Here is a 15,534-nt window from a genome sequence, read left to right on the forward strand (position 1 = left end):
CACAGACTCTTCCTTGGATTCCAACTTCTCTACTTTGGGGTAGAAACGGCTTCTCCGTTTTGAAACGCTAGCGGGGGAAAAAAATGGGGGAGAAAGTTGAGTTTAAACTTTTAAAAGTTGAGTCACGGCTGGTTGCGCAGCAAAAGCCCCGCAGTGTGGAGAAAGCCTAAACGTGGTTTGGGTGGTGCGGGGGTTGGGCGGGGGTGACTTCTGGGGGACAAGGGGCGGTGGAGCCCAGGGACTGCCAAAGCCCTGCTGCGGCCTCCGACGCGCGCCCCCCGCCCCTCGCCTCTCCCCCGCCCCCGACTGAGGCCGGGCTCCCCCCCGGACTGATGTCGCGCGCTTGCGTGTTGTGGCCGAACCGCCGGACTCAGAGGCCGGTCCCAGAAAACCCGAGCGAGTAGGGGGCGGCGCGCAGGAGGGAGGAGAGCTGGGGGCACGGGAGGCTGGTGGGTGTCGGGGGTGGAGATGTAGAAGATGTGACGCCGCGGCCCGGCGGGTGCCAGATTAGCGGACGCGGTGCCCGCGGTTGCAACGGGATCCCGGGCGCTGCAGCTTGGGAGGCGGCTCTCCCCAGGCGGCGTCCGCGGAGACACCCATCCGTGAACCCCAGCTCCCGGGCCGCCGGCTCGCCGCGCACCAGGGGCCGGCGGACAGAAGAGCGGCCGAGCCGCTCGAGGCTGGGGGACCGCGGGCGCGGCCGCGCGCTGCCGGGCGGGAGGCTGGGGGGCCGGGGCCGGGGCCGTGCCCCGGAGCGGGTCGGAGGCCGGGGCCGGGGCCGGGGGACGGCGGCTCCCCGCGAGGCTCCAGCAGCTCGGGGAACCCGGCCGGGCCCCGCAGGGACCATGGCAGCCGGGAGCATCACCACGCTGCCCGCCTTGCCCGAGGATGGCGGCAGCGGCGCCTTCCCGCCCGGCCACTTCAAGGACCCCAAGCGGCTGTACTGCAAAAACGGGGGCTTCTTCCTGCGCATCCACCCCGACGGCCGAGTTGACGGGGTCCGAGAGAAGAGCGACCCTCACAGTGAGTGCCGGCCCGCTCTCCCCGCCCCATTTCCATTTCCTGGGTTCTCGCCCGCTCTCTCCCCTCCAGCCTGCACCCTTCTCCCGGATCTTCACTGCGACCCTAGCGGTCCGTGTGGTTTCTGGCCGCGCGGCCCTCGGCGGTTTCGGGTTCACCACTCACCCCCTCCTTCCCGGGCTGCGGCGTAGGCCCGGGCGTCCCCCGGGCTTTGGGGTGTGCCGATTTGCCCTGTAAACCAGTACCCCCGGCCCGGAGCCGCGGCGCGCCGGGGCCTCGCGGACTGGCTCTCTTCCCGCAGACAACCTGTCGCGTCGGGGATGCCCGCGGCCCCGCCATGCAGCTCTGGCCGCTTCTGTCTGCTGCGTGCTGTCCCGGGGACAAAGACAGGAAGGACCGCAGCAGAACGAAACGGTCTTTACTGGAAAAACACCTTTCTAGAGTCCTGCCCTTAAATTCCGACTCGGGACGACCCGAGGCATATGGCACACTACTCTCACCCACTCTGTTTTATATTTTTCCGAATTGACGACAGCTGAAAGAGCAAAAACAAAAACCAACCAGCCAACCAGCAAAAAATCCAGATGTTGTTAATAAAGTGCCATAGCTTTGTTTCAGTAGTGAAAAGAAGTGCAAACACTTTAATCTTCCACCTGCAGTGACTAGCTTTGAGACCTTGAGCCGACGCTTAACCCCAGAGCCAGTTTCCTCATCCCTCACGTGGGGCTAATACATTATTACCTTGCAGCAGGTTTGAGGATGAAATGAGAATTGCAGTTTTGCTTTCTGTAAGAAACAATGTTTGTGGTTCTAGAAAGAACACTGGCCTAAATAAGGAGTGCTTGGACTTTAGGGGATTCCCTAAGTCTGGAGTGGGGGCTGAAGATTTGCATTTCTAACGTGTTCTCCGGGGATGCTGATCACATCACACTTTGAGAGCCACTCGTCTAGAGGAAAGAGAAAGAAAGGGGCATAAGATGAGCCGATTTCTAACACTGATGGAATTTGAAGTGAGAGAGAGAGGACTAGAATATATTGTAACCTGCCCTCCTGTAAGTGTATGTAAACATGTGTTTTAAAAGCTGTGTGTTATGGCGTTCCTTCCTTTATGGGTTCCAGGTGGAGAATTTGATTCTCTCATTGCCTGAGAAAAGACCCACAGAGGTCCCAGCGCCACTCCCCTGTAGTTCTGCCTTTGTCTTGGGATGCTAATGGGATGTCATGAGGGGAGGTGGAGGGGGGGTGGAAGAGAATAAAATTCTACAACCAAACATGAATTGGCAGAAGAATGGGAAATACACTTTTATATGAGCTGAGTCTTTATTGCTTCCAAAATAGCAACCTGCAAGAGAGGCAAGTCTTTAATTTTTTTCAGGCTTGCCGTAATTTAAAAATTTTATCAATCACTTAATCCCGTAAAACTGAAAAGATGCTTGTAACCTATTACATGGGTTAGTGCTATTTCTCTATTCTGGTAACTTGAGTATCTATTTCAAAAAATTATCTTTGTGATTGAAATTTGTTCTGCAGTTGTCTGCTACGCCATCTCAGCTGACAAGGGCAAGGTGCTGTGTGTCCCAATTGGTTTTGTTCTTTTCTAGTATCACAAACTATTTATTAAAAAGCATGTATTATGACCAGAAGACAGAAGAATTTCCCTTTAAATTAAATTAATATTTGGGGCTTCCCCTAATACTCTTTTTTGTCAGACTCTTAGTTGCTGAATCATTTTTTCTTTGAAGATTTTGATACCCGATTCGCCTTAGAATAAAACTATATAGAGTTTAGCCAGTGGACATAATTTTGAATTGCATACCACATTACCACCGTTGTAAAAACAACTGTTAACTTTTTCTTCCTAACTGTGAGTTGGGTTTTCATTTTTGTAATCTTACTTTAACTCTGTGGTTCTCAAATGGGGATGATTTTGCCTGCTAGGGGGACATTTGACAATGCCTGGAGACATTTTTGGTTGCTGTAACCTGGAAGGGTGCTACTGGCATCTGGCAGGTGGAGGCCAGGGATGCTGCTAAACATCATACAATGCACATTATAATACCCTCAACAGAAACATTTTTGACCTCAAATGTCACTAGTACTCAGGTTGAGAACTCTGCTAACTTTATAACTAGCTAAGGACAAGATATTAAAGGGGAAATGTAGAATAACTCATCCAGACTTGTGGAGATGACCAATTTTTTTAAAGTTTTTTATTTCTATAGGGTTTTAGGGACCAGGTGGTAGTTGGTTACATGAGTAAGTTCTTTAGTGGTGATTTGTGAAATTTTGGTGCACCCATCACCCAAGCAGTATACACTGAATCCAGTTTGTAGTCCTGTCCCTCCCCAACTTCCCACCCTTTCTTCCCGAGCCCCCAAAGAGACTACTCTTTTTTTTTTTTTTTTTAAAGGATACCTGTACCAGGCAATAGACTGACAAGAATACAAATCTAAAAATGACAAATTTCATCTATTTCTATGTAGCCCAACCTGGACATAAATTTAAGTACAGTATATTATTTTCTCACATATTGAATGTTTACTGATAGTTGACCAAACCATGAGGAGACTCCCCAAAACAAATAAAACTGACCAGGAAACATGGAAAAGAGTTAATAGTAGCCATGGTTTCCTACTACATATGGCCCAGATTTCTAGACCTGTTTGAAAAGTTGAAAAATCTATGGTCTCATTGCTCAGACTGTTTTGTCCAACTGACCTGAACATCTGTCACTGGAATTTTTTTTCCTTTGGCGTGACACTTTGTGCCTACATGTTTTCTAAACTGCAGGTAACTTTTGAAAGGCCAAGTTCAATCATTATCAGATTTTAACATTTAGTATGGATTAAATTGTGAGTGCAATTTCTTCCCCAAAAGCTGGCCAGAAGGACTGGATTTTGGGGAGGGATGCTTTGAAGACTGTGATATAAATGATGGGGTCCTGGAGAGGTGCAGAGGAAGAGGAGGCAGAGTGGGGAGCTGTGAGGTAGGAAAGAGGAAAATTTTCTAAAAGAAGAGGTAGGAGAAGATGACACAACACAAATGCTTCCAATTTTTCAGTGTTGCTGAAGGTCAACTGTGCTTCACACCTGGGCATTCTCCTGAATTTGCACTCAAAAGGGCCCATTTTCTGGCGTTTTTCTCATAGTCCTGGAATAATCTTCATTTGACACGAGAGTCTTGATAAAAACAAGATGTTAAAAGTGGTTAGAGAGTTTCTCCTTCTCCAGCATGTACGCTGCACTCCCGTCTTCCTTTTGGCATCCTTAACTTTTGGCAGGCCTCTTTCAATGCGGTGGGAATGGATAATATTAAGTATATACTCTAAAATAGCAAGCTGTGTAAAAACATTCAGAAGAGAGAACACTTTATCCCAAGCAGCACGTACAACATGTGGTAGCGTATAGTAAGTGAAATGTATGCTGCTTATGTACACTTAGTATTCAGTTTATTCCAGGTGCTCTTATTTACAAAAAAAAAAAAAAAAAAGGAGGGTAGTTAGAAGTACTGGATCTACCCTTGGGCTTCTCCCAGGAGGTGACTGCCTGTCTGCCACACTACTTTGCTTGCAGGCTCCAGAGGACGCTGAGACTTGGAAAGGCAGAGGGACCTGCCCGCCCCAGTGTGGAGCAGGGGTGGCTTGTAGGTGGGCTTGACCCCTGGGCTCTTTGCTACTGCATGTGTTCCATGTAACCCCAAGCATAAAAACATGGACTTGTGAAATCAAAGGGAGGCTTCCGACCTTCTGGTTTACCCATCTCTTTTTACAGAAGAGGATACTGAAGCTCAGAAAAGTCACCAATTACTCAAGTTCACTTGTGGGTTTCCTCTTTTGTTATCCTGAATGAGCTTCTTACCACCTGGCCCCTTGCCTTCTCTTTCTGCCATCCCTCAGCCTCAGTATGCTCTTCATTCTACCATAGAATGTGCCTTGCTGGACCCCACTTTGGTTAGGCTTCTTCCATTTCAGAGTAGTAAGCTGCTAGCCCCTTTGAGGAGTTCTTACTAGTTTACGGGTGCCTCAGGTTGATTTCCTGGGGTTTTGGATAAAGCCACCTTTCCATCTCTTCACTACTGCCTTTGGGGTAAATGGAACCATTGATTTAATAATACCGTACTAGATTCTCTCCCCCCACCTCTCTTTGGTAATATCTGGCAAGTGAATAGCAATAATTTTACTTAATGAACTTGATATTTACTGTAATAAATATTGGGTGCAGTAAACAAATGAAGTCAGAATCTAATAGCTCATTTAATCTTGGAAATCATGTAATCAGTACAGCAATGAAAGGACAATTCATGAGTCATAGATATTACCACACCTTAGGAGCCTTTTAAGATGAGTTTGATGCCAAGTGACTTCAGCCTAGAAAAGGCAATATCCCCTCATGACATGCCCTGAGGGGTTTCATTTGTTTATAAAATGACCGTTATATAATTAGACTTTGACAATGGTTTAACAATTGGGTTCTAAGTGTTCTCATTTTGATTTATGATGCCATTTTATGTGGAAGGACATAATTTTAAAGTTTAATTAGAAAATAAAATGTTACAGATGTAATGAACAAAACAGGAACCATTCTTTAAATATCATAAGCATAAAATTGACTTTCTTCATCTATACACTGATTCTGAGAACTCATCATCAGTGATGTTGAAAAGACAATTTAAGGTCTCACATTATTGGAACTACTATTTTAAAACCACGAGATGCCTGTACAAGCTGGTAATTACACATGTGCTGTAGTCTTTGCTTGTTTTTCCAATTCTAGTGTTTGTTGATTTTCCAAATACCCTGCTTGGGCCCCTTTGTCCCGTAGCACACGTCTGTAAGAAGGCTGGCATGGGATAAAAGTCTATGACCATGAAATGGAGCAAGGCAAATCTGTATCTTTGGGGCACAAACCTTTTTCTTTTTCTTTTTTTCTTTTTGAGACACAGTCTTACTCTGTCACCTAGGCTGGAGTGCAGTGGCACGATCTCAGCTCACTACAACCTCTGCTTCCTGGGTTCAAGCAATTCTGCTTCAGCTGGGATTACAGGCACCTGCTATCGCACCCAGCTAATTTTTGCATTTTTAGTAGAGACGGGGTTTCACCATGTTTTCCAGGCTTGTCTGGAACTCCTGACCTCAGGTGATCTGCCCACCTCAGCCTCCCAAAGTGCTGTGATTACAGGCGTGAGCCACCGTGCCCAGCCTGGGGCACAAATCTTAACCTCATCAGGATATTCTGTCCAAACAAATGTATTTTGTTCTGTTTTATTTTTGAGTTTGTCCTTTTCTGTGCTCTGAAATTAGGATCTGGTCTAGTACTTAATTTGTATATTGTCAGTGCTCAATAGATAGTTAATGCTTGATTGTTTGCATAATAATTTGGAATAATGATTATCAGTGTAGAGTTTTAGCTGGATCATTAGAAAATGCACTTATGGCACTGTGATTTTAAGTGTTTCCTTGTTGTATCCACTGTTCAGTTAGCTCTTGCTTTCTCTTTTCTCCCTTTAATAATGACAGCCAACGAGGCCTTTTAAGCTAGGTTATGTATAGCCACAGGAATTTAGGAGAGGAGGAAAAGAAAAGTGGCAACTTCCAGGGGAACTCACCCTTTGAGCCATAGACTGTCATTCTTAGAAGCCAGAACAGTCTCATTCTAAACCCCTTCAGAATATTTTTAGTTTGAAGAAATTGGAAGGGCCTGGAGGCAACAGACAGCCAATATTCAGTGTTTATGTCTCATCCAGCTGTCTTCTGTCACCCTTTCTGCACAAGGTGACTTTTGAGTTGACCAGTGTATCTTTAATACTTATTCATTTACAGAAATCTGTAATGGATGTGTGTGTGTGTGTGTGTGTATGTGTGTATGTGTGTATTTGTATTTTTAAAGAGCTATTGACTTCTGCAATTTAGCCTCTAAGATGAATTATCCAATAGAATTCTGAAATGAAAAGTTCACAGATTTTCAAGGTATTTTTAAAAATTGAAGAGAAGCTATGTGAATATTAAGTGTATGTTCCAGATATAATTGAACAATTGAAAGGACTGATCCTGGTTTAATTTATAATTAAGCTATACGTTAATTTATAATGAAAACTTGTAATTAAATAACTCAAATTAGCCAAGAAAAAAGTATTTTTTAAAAGAAATTTGTACAGAGTAGTAATGATCTGGCTGCATTCTGTGAACAGATTATTCTCTGTTCATAATTTAGGCACCTTAAGATGCTGGCACCTTAAGGTAGGAACCATGACTTCTTTATATAAATAAACATCATAAAAAGCTCAGTACCTTTTACTCAGAGAGTGCTCACTAAATGTCAGCTGATGAGGAAAACATTCTCTGTGGAACTTGCTGTGGAATAACTAGTCATGAGCCATATGCTGTATAAAGCTTGGTCAAAGTTTACGGTTTTCTTGGTGTCTTGACATCTGTGTTTAGATACTTGGTCAATCTTTAAATGAAGGTAATTATATATAGCAAAGTTGTATTTGGAAAACATTTGTGAATTTTGGAGACTGGCTATTAGTTTTTCTTAGAATAATCTAGAGAAAGATGAACCATTTTTCAGGAAAAATTGTTTAGAACTTTTATTGGGAATTCTGATTTCCTTAAAAGTATTTAAGATTTTTATCATGTACTATTGTAGGAAAATCCTGGTTCTTGTCACATGCCCAGGAAAGATTAGGCTCACAGACACTTTGGAGGGTGAGGGGTTATGGAATTTATTGGTCAGAAAGAAAAAAGGAAAAACAACACAGCAAAGCAATAGGGGTTCGTATTAACAGGCCCCCATCTCACAGATTGATTCCCAGGTTACCACCCCGAACAGGAGAGACCAGTCTCCTCCCTGCAAAGGGCATGAACTTCTGTGGCTCCACCCCATTCTCCCAGTGTGCAGGCCAGTTGGAGGTTCTCCAGGGACCCCTTTATACTTGGCTGTCCTGTCTCACTATGCGATATAGAACTTTTTCAGGTGTGCTGTGCATTGTTTTTCATTCTTATTTTCTTTTGTGAATAATATCCTGGAATCAGTACTTTCTTCTACATCATCTCCTTTTCTTTTTTTGAACTCTTTCAATTCTAGATTCTGCCCTCAGTATTCCACTGAAATCATTCTTATGAGAGCAACAGTAGTCTTCTAATTTAATCATGTAGCCTTTTCCAATTTTTCATGCTACTCTGACATGTGGCAGTATTGTCTGCCTCTGACTTCTTGATAATTCCTTGGCTTTTATTACATCACATCAACCTGGTTCTCCTTTTGAAACTGCCTTTGCAAAAGTTATATCTGAGAAAATTATGACACTGCCAGAGATATTATCTAGCCCACTCCCCTCCTCTTGCCTTTAGTTTTCAAGCTGCCTTAATCATTTCTGGGCTTAGGCCCAGATAACTTTGGGAGATAGTTTAAAGGATAATAAGCCCTCCCCAAAACTCAACCACCTTTAGAAAGCTAATGAAAGGCCCTCAGGCTTCGGGGGAGGACAGGAATCTGAGTTGTGCTAAGGTGTAGACGTATTAATAGATTGCCAGCCATTCCTGCAGATAACACCACTATTGTAGATTGGCCTTTTGAGATATCTTTTCAGGTTTTTTGCATGTCTGACACCCAGGGCTCCAGCTGGACCTGCTAAACCACTCCTGTGGCCCCACCCAGGAATGGTTCCGCTCAAGAGGACAACTTTGACCCCCTATGATTTCATCTTCGGCCCAACGAATTATCAGTAAGCACCCATTGCATAGCAATCCTCACCCTTTCCCCCAAACTGCTGTTGAAAAACTCCTATCCCATGAGCTGTGGATGAGATTGGTTTGAGTACTAACTCCATCTCCCATGTGGCTTTGCCGGCCTTGTGTTTATTAAACTCTTTCTTTACTGCAATGCTGTGGTCTTTCCTTGTGCAGTGGGCTGGAAGAACTCCTCAGGCGATTATACTTTTGCCCATCCACCTGTCTTTTTTTCCACTTTCTTCTGTTTTTTCTGCATTTGTATTCCCCCAAGGTTCTGTTTTTAGCCTTCTACTCTTCTTTCTGTGTACTTGTATTCCTTCAGCAGATCATGTATTGTCTCTGTCTCTATCTTGATTCCCCATCTCAATTTCCCACTGCTTGGAGGACAGACACACTGCCATAGCTTCAACTTAACATACATAAAACAGAACTTAACACCATTTTCTCAAACTAGCACCCTTTCCTCCTGAATTTCTGCTTGTAGTGAATTATTATTCTTGTGTCCAAAGCTAGACACCATGGAATTGCCTTTGATGCCTTTCTCTACTTCTTTTGTATATATCTCTCTAAAATGTTTCCCAGCCATAGTGATTTCCTTGCCCTGCCTCTTGATTTAATGACCTCTACTCTCCTGCAATTTTAAGCGCTAACCAGACCTACCTGGCTTTCCTTCTTAAACATGACCTACCTTATTTCTTACTGTTTACCATCCATACCTTCCTGATGCTGCAGCACTCTGTGCTTTAATTATAGTCTCTTTAATGTGTCATAATTATTACTGTCACAATGATTGGCCTTTCTTCATGTGACTCTTGTTTTTGAAAAATCCTTCTTTTTCTTATCAATTTCTCTCTCACAACTCCTCCCATCCTCACCTTTCTCTGGAAAAATCCTTGAAGATCCAGCCCAACAGACTTCTTTGTGAAACTTTCCTCTACCTTCCCAGGGAGAATTAATGGTTTTTACTGTTTTCCCATATACTTGGGTACATAGTCTGAACACAGAACTTCATGCTTTCTGTAATAGTTAGTGGTTTATGTGTCTGGCTTCTGCACTGGGACTGTGAACTCTTTGTAGGCAAGCACTGGATCCCATTTGCTGCATCTATCCTCACACACAGTGGCCACTCAAAGAATGTTTGTTAAATTGAAGATGTACTCAATAAATTAGCCAAGTCTCTTAACTTCCTTTCTGACCTTCCCTTCACGTCTCCTGTCCTCCTTGTCATCTTAGCCTTTAACCAGGCAGTTTTCCTTAAGCTGAAATGTCCTGTCTGTCCTCATACCTTATCCCATTTCCAGTCATGCCTTGGGCCTTATTTCTTTCACATCATCCTGTATCCATCTTTCCTTTTCTGTGTGCTATCTAAAAATTCTCTCTAATAGCTTGTTGTATTTTAATTTCATGTCCCCCAGTTTTACTGGAAATTCCTAGCTAGCAAGAAATTTTTATTTTTAAAAAATCCAGACCACATTACCCAGTAGTTCTTTACTCTTTTCTATTCTGAGGGTCTGAGGCTGAATTTACTCATCCCAGGGTCCTTTTGGCTTCATTGCTGAATGAGTGACCAGTCGGAGTCCCATGAAAAGGTTCACTCTATATTTGTTGAATGGGCAACAACTTCAAATAAGTATAAATACTATAGTATGAGGCATATAAAATGGTAAGTTGAATGCAGCAGCACTGTAGTTCTTTTCTGCAAACACCTTTAACATTATTCAAGGGAAGCAATAAAGGTAAAGCATAGTCATTTGTTGGATCACTTTTTATTTTGGAAACTTTTCTTTTCAGCTGTTAAGTAACATATTAATATTTCTAGCCAGCATTAATGCTCAGTTCCAGAACTGATTATAGTACTCTAATTAAGGAACGCAGACCTGGGAATTCATACCTGATTCAGACACTTCAATCCTTACGTCAGTGTGTCTCTCTCTTACTCAGGTCCAAAACCAGTGAATCATTGTAAAAGTTAGGAATCATTGTAAAAGTCTGGTACCATTGTTAATATTTTGGGCTGTGATGAAATGGCATGGATAGTTTCATCTGAAAATTTATTCAGATTTATGAGCCAGTATTCATCACAACAATCTGAAAAACTCTTAAGAGGATAGAAATTGTATGACAAAATGAGTCACAGTCTTTGTGATGTGATGTCTGCAAGAGTGGGTGGGAGAAATTACTGAATGACCAGTCTCATTCTACTTCTTTCTAAGCTGAATCATTTTGTAAATAGAAAACAATTCATAAGTTTTTAGGTGGCCTTACATAAATAGGAAATGGAAGAGATTAAAACGGTCAAATAATGCTTCCATTTAAAAAATTACTTTTGGAAACATATCACTTGATAAACACTTTGGTTTTGAATTAGAAATGCAAATAATCTTTCTACTGCCTGCTATATATCTTTTAATCCAATACTTGCTGCATGTCTTCTTTATGTATTCTTACTTTTTCTATTAATTATGTTACTTTTCTTGCCTAGATTTTTTTTTTTATTCTACCAAGTGTCATTTGACCTTTCTTATAGCTATTTCTAGTGTTGGCTCATTTGGAGATGGGGTGTGTGTGTTTGTGTGTTGGGGAGAGGTGTCATTTACTCACTGGCTGGATGACTACTTGAATTGGATGGGGACTCAAGAGAAAAAGGTCCCTTTGATTTTGGAAATTCTGATTCTGGGATGGTATCATCTTGCATTTTGCATTGTGGGTCCTCTTCTGTTAACTTTTCATCTAAGCTTTTCTCCGAGTCATATTTTACCTTTAAATGTAAGACTTATTAACGTTATTTCCTTATCTTCTTTGGGGTAAGGCATTTATTTAAAAAAAGCTAAGTGAAAAGAGAAATATTCTATTTTGAATGTGTTTCTAAGTGTTAGTTCTCCTTACATATTTATATGTATCTACATTACTCTAAACTCAGTAATGGGAGTATAATTCAAGTGAGATTGGGAAGATAATTTTGTTAACCGTTTTAGTTGGATGTACTCTAATGTATAAAGACATAGACAGAAGGTGTTGGGTTGAAAAATAACGAATTACAGAGACACCCTCAGCTGTTAAAGGGTGAGAAAAGTGAGGCATAGATTATTTTTTAGAGGGTGGTTTGGAAGCCCTGAAGTATTCATGGGATCTGTCCAGCTCTGTCCAGAGAACGAGGGAGACTGCCATGGTGACTAGGCAGAGTCCCTTTGCTCTGTGGTAGAGGAAGGGTCAGGTGTTTGGCTTTTACCACTGTACTATGTTCCTAGGACCTTGATATTTACCAAGTACTTATTGAATGAATGAGTGAGTGAAATTTTTGAGAACATGCTCTATGCCAGCTTTACAAATAATATCTGTTTAATCTTAAATACAAACTTATGAAGCAGGTATTGTTATCTTCATTTTACAAGTAAGAAAATAGTTTTTTTCCTATTGGCTTTTCAAAACATGATCTCTTTGTCCATAACAACTGGTGATTGTGCATTCTAGACTTCTTAGTGTTTAGAATACAAGTTCATGGCCAGAATTCCGTATGGACAAACTAGCAGAAATTTGAACAGAAATAATGATTTAAGCAAATAATTTAAACTCTTTCGGAGGCTTTGCCATGTCCAGGAAAGTTGAAGTCTGTGCCATCTATTCCTCTGCCCCTTTGTCTATTCCACTCTCCTTTGTTTAGGAAAGACTTCTGTCATGATTTAGTATGAGACAATTCTTCTTTAGTATTTAAGGGCTTCTTAGGATTTTTGAGTGGCATATACAAAAATAGCGTGGCATGTAATTAAGAATGAATACCATACAGCCATGCACTGCATCATGATGTTTCGGTTAATTGCAGACCTCATGTATCATGGTGGTCCCATACGATTATAAGACTGTATTTTAACTGTATCTTTTCTATGTTTAGGTAACACAAATACTTAGCACCATGTTACAGTTGCCTACAGTATTCAGTACAGTAATGTCCTGTACAGGTTTGCAGCCTGGGAGCAATAAGCTATACCATCATCTAGGATTGTGTAAGTACACTCTATGATGTTCACACAATGATGAAATTACCTAAGGATGCATTTCTCAGAATGTATCCCCATAGTTAAGTGACACATGATCATGTAACACAGTGGTATTTGTGTATTTAAGCATATCTAAACATTGAAAAGGTACAGTAAAAATATGACATTATAGTCTTATGGGACCACTGTCATAAAGATAACTAAAAGGATGTTTTCAAAGTATAGTTAGGCTCTTTCAAAAAAAAAATCGAGGGTATCTTTTCAGTATTTAAGGACATGTGGTGTAAGATTTTGAAACAACAACAACAACAAAAGCAGATGGGCTTGGGTTTAATTTTCTTCATTGAGTGAGACTGTCCATTAATCAATAATTTTCTGAGTGTCTACTATGTGAGGGAATAAAGACCAAGATAGATAAAGAGATACCAAGAAAGCATGTGGCAAGACACGTCCGGAAAAGTGTCTAAAAAGTTAACTCCTCTTTCCTTTATTGACTCTCCTGTATTTTCAAATGGTATCACCATCTTCCTTGCCAACCAGGCCCAGGTGTTGGAGTGAATTTCTACTATGTCGTTTTCCCCACTCCTCACTTCTCTTCTCAGGCCCTGTCCATTTCATTTCTGCAGCACATTCACACTTGTGCCGGTCACTGCAATCTTGCTGCAGCTCGTCTAGTTCTAACCCTGACTACTGCAACTGCTGTCTAACTGATCTCATCTGTATTAGTTTGCTAAGGCTGCCATAACAAACATACCACAGTCTGGGTGGCTCGAACAATAGAAATTTATCTTCTTATAGTTCTGGAGGCTGGAAGTCCAAGATCAGGTGTTGGCAGGTTTAGTTTCTTCCGAGGCCCCTTTCCTTGGCTTTTCAATGGCCACTCTCTAGCTGCCTCTTCACAAGATCTTTCCACTTTGCTTGTGTCTCTGTTGTCTCTTTGTATGTCCAGGTTTCCTCTTCTTATGAAGACCTCAGTCAGATTGGATGGGGGCTCACCCTAAAGGCTTCATTTTAATGTAATCACATCTTTAGAGGCCCCATCTGCAAACAGGACCACATGCAGAGATACTGGGATTAGAGCTTCAACATGAGTTCGGGGAACACAATTCAGCCCATAGTATCCCATAATAAAGGATGTTATTCTTTGCCAGAGTGAGTTAATTACTCTGTCTAGTTGTTCAGCAGTTGGACATTGTTTTTTCCTGCAGAGGAACTCTGATCATGTTACTCCTCAGAAACTCTCCTGGGCCCTTGCTTCCAAAATGCAAAAGAAAAGAAGGAATAATGGTCATGCCAAAAAAGGCCATAGCCATGTGCAGCCTATTTGTGGCAGGAACTGTGCCCGATGCATGGCCAAGTACAAGGCTATTAAGAAGTTTGTCATTTGAAACATAGTAGAGAATGCAGCTATCAGGTACGTTTCCAAAGCGAGTGTCTTTGACACCTCTGTGCTTCTCAAGTTGTATGTGAAGCTACATTACTGTGTCAGTTGTGCCATTCATAGCAAGGTAGTCAGGAATTGATCTTGTGAAGCCCACATGAACCAAATACCCCGATCCCGATTTAGACCTGTGGCTGCTGCCCCACGACCTCCACTAAAGCCCGGGTAAGGAGCTGAGTCCTTAAGGTCTGAAGAAAAGCTATCCTCTGGAAAAAAATAAAATGAAAATTGTATTTAAAAAAAGAGAAAAACATCGTGGACTTGAAAGACTTCAATCCCCTGGTACGCACATTGCTCCCAGAGCTCACAGATGTTGCAAGTCTGTAAAAATCAGAAAACGTAGGAAAGTTACCAGCAGATGTGTGGTTGTCATGAATATAAAAAAGTGGGATACAGGGTGTTTTTGGAAACTCTAGGTAAGTAGTAAGTTTGATACAGATCTCTCAAAAAAATTCCAAGAGGTTTGAGAATACTGAAAAAGAAGATAACAGAGTAAGTAGTAACTAGGGTGCTACAATGGGAGAGTCATAATATATACATAGCCTTCGTGTGTTAATTTCCGTGGAATATTTGACTGAATTTCTCATAGCAACCTTCTGTAAAAGATGTGTATTTTCTTCAAGAGAGTCTAGAGTTTTTCATGTTTAGGATTCTTAGGCCAGGGTCCAACAACCTGTTTTATAAATAAGTTTTATTGGCACACAGCCACCCTCATTTGTTTAAACATTGTCTGTGGCCACTTTCACACTACAGTGGCAGATACCCCTCAAGGTGTAAAATATTTACTTTCTGGCCTTTTACCCCAGAAAATGTGCTGACCCCTGGCTTAGGCCATATTTTTCATGAGGAGTGGACACCCCTTAGTCATGGCATTTCTGCTATTCCACACTATTACATTTAATACTAATTTCCTGACACTTGATGTCAGAAACTGTATAATATTGTCTATGGCTTTTACGGATATTCCTCCAACTTTTGGACAGGAATTGTTATTTCCAGGCTGATCTCTTATTTAAAAATATTTATTAATGATTTAATATCACTTTTAATAAACTGGAATTATGCTTTTCCTCTAAAAGAAAAAAAAAAGGTGATATAGATGTATTATCACAATCTAAAACTATTTTAATAGACAGCTGATCCTGTTTTCCAATTACTAGTAAAATGTCATGCTTAGATGATTATCCTAAACCAAAGTTATGCTAAACCAAAGTTATGACCCTCCACCCATCTTTTAACAGCAAAGTAACTAATTCCTGTGTAGCAGGAAAATTCACTTAGTTATTTCCATATATATTTTGCAACTCAACTAATTTTTCTTGGAAGATACTACAGGAAGTTACATTATT

General features: G+C 41.7%; 1 protein-coding gene across 1 annotated transcript in view; it reads left to right on the forward strand.

Annotated features, from left to right (window-relative positions):
- The first annotated feature begins 351 nt into the window (after positions 1 to 351).
- Positions 352 to 15,534, forward strand: part of FGF2 (fibroblast growth factor 2) — a 71,189-nt gene continuing 56,006 nt past the window's right edge. Inside the window, exon 1 of the mRNA XM_002815126.4 lies at positions 352 to 1,023. Coding sequence (XP_002815172.3) covers positions 846 to 1,023 — 178 coding nt within the window. The 5' untranslated portion in view covers positions 352 to 845. The remainder of the gene's footprint in view (positions 1,024 to 15,534) is intronic.

Source organism: Pongo abelii, chromosome 3 (genome assembly GCF_028885655.2).
Source record: "Pongo abelii isolate AG06213 chromosome 3, NHGRI_mPonAbe1-v2.0_pri, whole genome shotgun sequence".
Taxonomy (NCBI): Eukaryota; Metazoa; Chordata; class Mammalia; order Primates; family Hominidae; genus Pongo; species Pongo abelii.